Genomic DNA, 9511 nt, shown 5'->3' with positions numbered 1-9511 from the left:
ACAAACCTAGGTCAACACTTCTTGTAAGGGTGCGTAGGGATTCATAAGGGAGGGGAGGGAGGAGAAGGCTATTCGTCATTTGTATATGATATTCAAAAGAAAAGCAGATAAAGATTTTTGTAAAAAATCGTTTGTAATTTTCTACATAATAGGAATTCTTGTGAAAGATTTTGCCTGTTCGGGCAGAGGATAAATTTTATAACTTATTTTTTAATGAATTATGAATATTTGGACCGGAAATACGTCACAACCAGACTCAAGTCAGTCAAGAATGCATATATAAAAAATCTTAAAAAACTAATAATCAATGCTAAAAATGTCAAAATGTTAAAAGACAACAAAGCGTCACAAATAATTTCAATTAAATGATCAATAAAAAGCTACGAAATCTTAGTGTTATAAGCTCAGTGGGGATAATGGCGGGAAATTTTCCCGCCATAAACTCATGAGTGCGGCACGGGCGCGTCTTCGGCAAAGGCCCAGTCCTTTATTATACGGAAGAGTATGTTTGATAATGTTTGATATCCTTCCTTTTTATTTCTAGCCTAAACATTCTTATTAACGTTCATTATAACTGGTTTAATCCAGTGAATATAGCCCTCGTATTGTCTCCGATTTGTGCGTAGTGTTCACAAGATACCTACAGTATGAATTGGAATGAAAATATGCCTCATCTTTTAATACAAAATGGACATTTGCAGACTCAAAATGCAGTTACAAGGATACATCCAATAAAAATAACCAAGTTCAATGGCTGAGGTACGTAAAAATTGTATGTTAAAACAAATTACTCATAAACACTTGATGCCAGCCAAATTAGTGTGGACGGAAGGCCAAAACGCATCGAAATATCAGTGCTTTCAAACGAAAACGCATTAGTGTGGACGGGGACTAAATAAATTGGAGACTGCATGCGGATGTCCTGCATGCGTATGTGTATCGAAAAATCTTGCAGTTGATTTAAGTTATGCTGCCTGATACAGATGAAAATTAGATTTTAAAAAGTTCGGATCTTCTAAAGCAAATTAAATAAATCTTACTTTTTATTCTCAAAACAATGTAAAAGTTGTGGTTTTAGTAAGTAACTCGTGTACTGAGCCAAGAATGGCAACGCAACAGAAATTGAACTTCTCAAAGCTATTCCTATTGGATCCTACGTCACAATCTGTAGAAAGAAAGGCAAAGCCATTCTCATCTTTCTTTAAGACAAAAGATCTGCATAAAAGCTCTTTTCCTGCATTCTTTTCTTATTAACGAAGAAAATACAAACATTGACTGATGGTGTTGCTATTTTTATACATCTGGATGACATATGTCATTACGTCATCGCAAATATTGGGACTGAGGAACTCCCTAGCTGTAATTGTTGATACGAGAGTAGCAATCACTGATATCATTGGAATCTACCCATTCAATAGATATTCATTGTCCAAAGTTTGACTTATTTATCATATATAGGGACTACTTCTTTGTCCCATGAATTTACCGATTTAGGAACTTTTTGTCCCATGAATTTATCCCTTCTCCAAGTTGCCATCACGTTTCTGGGAACCAACATTCCTGGGTAGATGTAAAGAATTTAGTTCAGTTTACATTAGCTAATTGGTGAGGAAATTCAAAACATGACCCTTTCATTCCAAGCTTTACTTTGCGGGTTTAACCATTAGCACCGGATTTGCAATCATCGTTATCCAGAGATCTGGCTCCTAAAAACATCTTCTCAAACTTCCTGATGATTGTGAGTTTTCAGTCATCAACAGGACTAGTCAAGAGCTTGTTAGCAGACCCGACAGGAATTTTAGTCTGAGGGCTGTGCTAGGGATGGCATATGAGCCCATATGATCTGTAAAGATGTTCACCGGCCTCAAAGTCATCAAAATTTAAAATATTTCACAGCGTACATTTGATTGCGTTTCAAATCTGAGTCTGAGCTATGATGCTAAGGGATTGGGGTATTGTGCATGCGATTGACTGCTTCGATGGCCACCCAGTAGGCTACTTAGATATATGTACTTGACGTCATAAGCATCTCTCAGCGTGCAATTTAAAAAGGAATTTTATGGATGGATAAGGAGTGATAGGCGTGACTAAGTTAATTGAAATCGCTTACCCTAAACAGCTCTATAGACTTGTGATGAAAGAATTTTATTGTTATGGGCGGTTAAAGGCAAGACCACGGGAAACCGAGCAAAGTTGTCGACGCCGTCTAAGCACTAGAAACTACAATCGATAGACATCGATAACCTATGGGACCTATGGCATTGGTATAAAAATCCGTGAAACATGTTAAAGTGTATTCAACTGGTTAAGTATGTGAGGCAGCTCAACAGGAAGCCAAAAATAATGCGACAGCATTATGATGTGAAGACTGCGGTTAGCAATCCGGAATTTTGAACTTTTAGCGAAAAATAGGAATATTCCTTCTTAATAATCAATATAATATTCGTTCCGTTACTTTATAGAGCAGTTTGATATCAGAGCATATATAAATTTCATAAATACTTCAAACGTTCAACTCGGCCGCATCCTTTGTTGGGTCATACGGATAGCATCAGAGGTAAACAACTAATATATCATAAAATAAAAACTTTGCTATTAGACATCAAGCAAGTAAAGAAGATTAAGGGCGGACCGTTTTCACAGCACCGTACAGACAAAATAGATGTCAAATAAATGCATTGTATACCAAAATCCACTCATTGAAGATCGGTGTTTTGGCTTTTGTAGGTTCCCTATAACATAAATAAGATAAATAAATAAACGCCATCAAACTGCAACAGCCAGTCACTAAGCTCGTTATATCAAACAAACCACTGGCTTTAATCAAATGAACACGGTGGACAGCCTGTCTACGATCTCAGTGCCTTGTTCTTTACTAGCAGTCTTGATCGCAGCCTCTAAAGCCTCTAAAGCCTCTAATCGATATGCACTTTTAAAAAAACGTATACTAATTTGAATACCTAATATAAAACACGAAAAATTCGTTCGAGTTGGATAAAGTGGTTTTTGGTAAGTTCTCAAAAAGCCTGTTGAAACAATTCAAGAAGCGAAGCCGAATCTTGTCGATGAGAGGATAATTTTTGGATTAAAAAAATGCTTAAAATATCTGTTTTGAGATACCAAGTCACATCAAAGCCGGTGATTGTTGCTTGACAGGGGGCGTGAAGCTGGTGACAGTTTTAAATATTTATAAACGGAATTACACTACTACCAATAGTTGAAGTGGCCCAAAAAAATTCAGTTTGTCTTTGTAAGACACAATCGGAGCGTTGCAAATCAAGTTTTGTTTACTTGAAGTTGAAAGCTTCTGTAGTTACCTATCGTGGGAAAGCAACTTCTCGAAAATGTCGCGCTGCGTTTTGATCTCGGTCGATTATTGTTCTGGTTCCGTAGAGCAATAGTAGAGAATGAACTGTCGTCTAGTTTTAAAACGCGACATCTTAGAAAAACTATCTTTCTTTTATATCTAGACGGTCTGGGTTGATGACAAGGAATCGGTAATCGATCTATTGTACATTTTAGCTAGATGACAAGTAATGTTACTTTTACAGTTGCAGAAGCCGACATGGATTATAATAGTGATTTCGTGACACTAGCTAACCCATTGCGATGTAAATAAAAGTATATTTTTATCGAAGAGTGAGATAATTCGGTATGAGTCACCTTCCCCATAGATTACATAAATGAAAATTCATTTAAATAAGAAAAGATATGACATAAAAAAATTAAAACAAAGGCATTCTTCCTCTATGACCGTGACAAAGACGATTGGCAGACGGCTTTTTCTAAGCCCCACCTTGATTGGCTGTTTTGTAATGCACGCCGCATCGTTTAAGAACACACAAATCATTAGACGGTGAACAACGTACGGTGAACTCCAGCTCAAATTCGTTTCTTACGAACACTGAAGTGTCTTATGGTTAAAAATACCACAGAAAACCCTTCATGTGCTACCGGGTGATCCAGTCGAAGCGAATGCTGCGGTTTATTTAGAAACTTGTTCTTGTATCTTGTATTAGGTTCATCTGCTCGACAGTTTCGTTCAGCACGAAACACCAAGATAAACAAATATGGTTACCGGTCACATCGTTTTCCTAGCCATTACGATTTTTTCTTTCTCGAGTTTTATATCAGTTTCCAAAGGACAAACGACATTGAACGCTCAGGTTACAGAGGACCAAGGAACTGATTCTACAGTTTATAGATTTCCAAGGCCTCCAAGTGGCGAAGTCTATTCACTCTTTCGAGCCAGCGACAGTTTAACAACCAGTGCTCTAAAATTATTTAGAATATCAACATCAGGGGTTGTTACTACTACGAAACCTTTGATCTACACCGTTGGAAAATCCAATACATATGAATTGACAGTCCTTCGTAGAACTCAGGGAGCTACTGAAGGCGGAATCGCTCAAACTCTCATAGTTACAGTTAAGGATATCGATAATTTTCCACCAACATTCGGTGCGGATATTTATTATGGAAAGGTTCGAGAGCGTGCCCCCTCTGGAACAGTGGTGGATGGTTTGGAAAAGTGTTACGCCGAGGATAGAGATTCTTCAGGAATCAGCACTTATAATATCGTTAGCGGCAATGAAAAACAGTACTTTTCTATTCAAACTGATACGATAGGAAGCCGTAAGTTTCTAACCTTGAAGACCACAAGTAACCCTATTATCCGTGATCCCGATTCTCCGTTCATAACATTAACGGTGCAAGCTCAGAAGTCGGGAACAACAAAGATCAGAATTGAAATAGAGGATGATAACGATCACACTCCTAAATTTACGCAAGATGTTTATTCTGAAAAGGTGCAGGAGGATGCTGCAGTCCAGACGGTTGTATCGAGCGTGAGTGCCGATGATGAAGACGTTGGAACAAATGGAGGGATCTACTATTATCTTGACCCGCTGAATGATTTCTTCTCGGTAGACGCAATAACTGGTGCTATTAGAGTTGTTCAGCCACTCGACTACAGCAAGGGAAGTGATTACAGTCTAACTGTTTATGCTAGAGATAGAGGTTCTCCTTTTAAATCAAGCTCTGCCAAAGTTAATATAAAAATTGAAGAGAACATAAGAAGCTACCCCCCTCCTGATACCCAAAACCCTGGCCAAAACACTCGCCCTTTCTTTCCTGAGGGGTCGTATGTTACTAGTGTGCGAGAGGATTTTCCTGAGAAAGGCGCTCTTTTGCTTATCAGAGCTGCTGATAACGATCCAGTGGGACCTAATAAAAGGCTGAGCTATGCCCTTAGTGGAAACGATGCTTCGAACTTTCTTATTAATGCTCGTAGTGGACTTATAACTTTGCAAAAAACAGTGAATTATAACAGTAATGGAAACAACAAGTACTCTTTGCTTGTCACTGCTACAGATGAAAGTGGCTTGTCTGCTACAAGCAAATTGATTATCGATGTACAAGATGTCGATGAGAATCACAACGCTCCAACATTCAATCCCCAGCGCAAAGTAGTAAGCATTTCGGAGGATGCAGCTGAAGATACGAGCGTAACTACAGTTGTTGCTACCGACTCAGACTCGGGAGATGATGGCAAAGTGGTGTATTCAATTGCACAGGGTTCTGGTATGGGGATATTTAAAGTGGATCAGACTAGTGGAATTGTGAGAACTGATGCTCCTCTAGACAGAGAGAAGCGCTCTTTCTATGACCTCGTTATCAAAGCTGAAGATAAGGCGACTTTTCCAAAGTCGTCCAATCTTTATCTGATGATAAACGTCGACGACGTCGATGACAACTTCCCTTTCTTTTCTCAACCTATGTACATTGCAAAAGTCCCTGAAAAAACACCTGAAAACACTTTTGTGACTGTGATGCGAGCTTCAGATCCTGATCAACGCACGTCATTGACATACGCAATTACGAGTGCACAGTCTGCATTTAAAATTGAATCTGCCACTGGTGTTGTGCGAACTGCGCGCTCTCTCGACCCGACGCGCGGTGAAGCAGAATTTGAGCTAATAGTGGAGGCAACTTCAACTTCTTCCTCTCAGACGAGAAAATCAGTGGGACAACTAAACGTGACCGTCACAAGCAAAGCAGATTCGCCTCCAGTTTTTAAGAACACTCCTTACGCTGTAACTGTGCCAGAAAACCAAGGGGATATTTCGAATTTACTTTGCATTGCTGCGGTGGACGCTCATAATGATGTCGTCAAGTACAGCATCGTCTCGGGAGACTCGGACTTTGCTATTACAAGCTATTCAGGTAAGAAATTTACGAGCTCAATTTTAATGTTGTAAAAATAGACAGATCTTCTAAGTTGTTATCCTTAATCTCGGTTGCTCTTTGCGTATTATTCAAGGTCATCTATCCATAGTGATAATGTTCACCTGAACAATTTTGATGTTAATGTAATCCTATTAAAGGGGTCATGCACTGCATCCTGATAGATTTGTAAACAGTACAAGTTTTCCTAAAACATCTGGTATCATTAACGCTGACATCTTTGGTTGGGACTTATCATTGTTCCTTTGGCATGATTAAGGTAGAAAATATTTAAGGTATTTTGTCGCAGTCACAGGGGGCTTCCAGGTTAACAAACATGCTAAATAGCAAAAATCATAAGAGTCTTGCCGACAAATTATCAAAAATATATGCACCAGCTTTTCTGTGGTATGGGATTTGTAAGATACACCCTTCTCTCTCACAAGATAGTTTATATCAAGTTACCTCACACTCAATTATCAAACACTTTTCAAGTCACTAACCATGAATAGAAGAATTAATAAGCACTTGAGTTTTGACAGATTGGCTGTTTTGTTAACATGCTGTGATTTTTGGCAGGACCTTTTCATTTTCTTATCCCTTTTCCTTGAAACTAAAATATAAAACTATAGATTTCATTTTGTGTGTGTGTGTTTTCCTAAATGTCAAATACTCACCATCATGACTTTTTAAAGAAAAAAAAACTTGGAAAGCAAATAGCATGAAAAATTATACATGTATTTGAAATAAGTGCAAACACTTAATTGGCTTTTCTTGATACTCTGTTGCACTGAAATGGCTTCCCATGTTTTCATTTGGTATCTTGCCAATTTGGCATTATTTTAAAAAATCTCTTGAAATGTAATCCCTTTTTAGGGAATGTTATATTAACATTAATATCAAGCTTCATATTAAAAAAAAACTATACGATAAAGTAAATCTAAATAAAAACCAATTTAAACTCACTTTTTTGCAAATATTTATATTTTGTTTAGATTATGAGATTGTTAATAGAATTTATTGAGCCAAAAAAAAAAACCCAACAGAAAAAGAAAGTCTGCAGTACAAATATATATTCCATATATGTGTATACTCTCATACACAAAGAAAAAGAAAGATAATATGAATGAAAATAAGATTCTTTAGTAACTTAAATATTTGACATAAATATTTGATAGTTACTTACGAAACTGCTTTGCTGCATAACTTGTTACATAATCATTAACATTTTATGAATCCAGTCTGCATTTTAGTATAAAATACAATGTAATGGAATAATATGAAAAAGTCATAACAGTTTGCTTAATAATCTTTAAACACTCTTAAATATAAAGTTGTTTATAAGAATCATAGTATAATTAAATATATTGACTTGATGTTTATTCTTTTTCCACGACTTGTTGATATTGGTTTTGTATTTTTATTGCATAATGAGTATAATGAGTAAGGCATGAAATTAGTTATTAATGGGCATGTTTTATCAAGTCTATCAATTTAATCTGAAATCCTTACATTTAATAACAGACGTTTTAATTATTTGTTAGAACTTGCTTCTTATCATAGTAATTCATCTTGCTCACATTATCACCATTTCCAAGTATTTTTCTCTTTTTCTTGATTAAAAAATAATTAGCTCATCTATATTCTGTATACCTCAAGGACAAGGCATATACTGTTGGTAGTAATTACGTATGCATGGGCAGTAAAGTGCATCAACTCTTTGAAAGCCAAGGAATGAAAACAAAGATGCTATTTTGGTTTTGATGTCTGATATTTTATTATTACATTTATTTTATTTTTGGTTGCATGAAACTTTATTATTATTTTAATCATTCATTGTGATGAAAATTTTGAAATATTTAATTGAAATATTAGTGAACCATTTATGAATAATTATTAACCCATCAGGAAGCATAGCTTTAAAATTAGGGCATTTTTAAGGATTAGTGATTTAGTGATTAAAAATCAGTCACAAAGAAGCTGCAAAATATTCATTGTTACAATGATGCTCAGCAAGTTATGCCCAATGGTTTAACATTCTGGGGTAGACAGAGAGCCTACGTTTTGTACCCAATGGATAAAGTTATTGTTAAGCATCCTATAATTATCAGAGATTGGCTTAAACTCTTTACAGATGCAAATAAAAAACTAAATGTAATACCTACAGCTGTAATCTCCTTAATCCTTTAAGGACCAATTATTGTTGATGTTACTTAAATTTTGAGAATTAAAACCATGACCTTCTGAACAACAAACTAAAGTTTATCCATCTCAGCTAGTGCAATATGGCACAGGGTTCTTCTCTTATGCTTTTCTTTTTAAAATATCTAAAAATATATATTAAAACTAAACATACTTATTTAATGATAATTTAATAATCTGTTTTTACACAAAAAATCCTTTGTAAAAGCAATAACTTGCTATTAAGCTCTATGACCATTCTCCTGTCTATCTTTATAAATACCACTAAGAGTCTTTTACATATTATTATTATTATATATTATTATTATTATATATTATTATTATTATAGTTGTGTGTATATATAAACTTGTGTATTTTCAATGAATTTTTTTCCTGTTCGTACCATATTACAATTATTCTTTATAGTGTGATGATAGATATTAATAAACCTTCTTTTTTTCAGGAAAATTTTCTGCCAAAAAGTCCTTTGATTATGAAGTGGATGACAAGTATCAAGTTCGAGTTGAAGCTGTTAGTGGCTCCTCTACAAAGACAGTATCCACGGATGTTACAATTACAGTATCTGATGAGAAAGATCCACCTTTGTTTTCCCAACCATCGTACACCATCAGCCTTAAAGAGTCTACTCGAGCATCAACAACTGTTTCTACAGGGATCAGAATTATTGACAAAGACACTGGGAGTGATAAGTTTGAATGCTCAATGGAAAAGATCACAACATTGGAAACAATTGAATACCTCTCTGTCATACAAGATGGAGGAGAATGCAAACTTGTTACCAAAAAAACACTTGATAGTTCTGTTACAGCTCGTTTTGAATTTGAAATGCGTGCTACAGACAAAAACTTCAGAGATATGTTTGCAACTGCCAGTGTTATTGTAAATGTTGCTGATGAAAACAACCATGGCCCAGTGTTCTCTGAAACATCATACTGGGTTTCTGTATCCAGTGATGTCCCAAAAGGCACCAGTATTTTGAAGCTGTCAACAATTGATAAAGATCTTGGTAGCTTTGGTGAAGTAACATATCAATTGGGTCTTCTTGGTTCATCTGATGCTAGCAGGTACTATTTATAAAGTAAT

General features: G+C 35.8%; 1 protein-coding gene across 1 annotated transcript in view; it reads left to right on the top strand.

Annotated features, from left to right (window-relative positions):
• The first annotated feature begins 3726 nt into the window (after positions 1-3726).
• The window catches only part of LOC116305706 (protocadherin-like protein), a 28215-nt gene continuing 22430 nt past the window's right edge, over positions 3727-9511 (top strand). Inside the window, exons 1-2 of the mRNA XM_031715670.2 lie at positions 3727-6225; positions 8871-9492. Of these exons, the coding sequence (XP_031571530.2) occupies positions 4071-6225; positions 8871-9492 (2777 nt within the window). The 5' untranslated portion in view covers positions 3727-4070. The remainder of the gene's footprint in view (positions 6226-8870; positions 9493-9511) is intronic.

This window comes from Actinia tenebrosa, unplaced genomic scaffold (assembly GCF_029948245.1).
Source record: "Actinia tenebrosa isolate PJP-AT-01 unplaced genomic scaffold, QUT_ActTen_1.0 PGA_scaffold2__45_contigs__length_23673736, whole genome shotgun sequence".
NCBI classification, from domain to species: domain Eukaryota; kingdom Metazoa; phylum Cnidaria; class Anthozoa; order Actiniaria; family Actiniidae; genus Actinia; species Actinia tenebrosa.
Note: the sequence above shows the minus strand (reverse complement) of the source record. Positions and strands in the feature narration are given on the sequence as shown.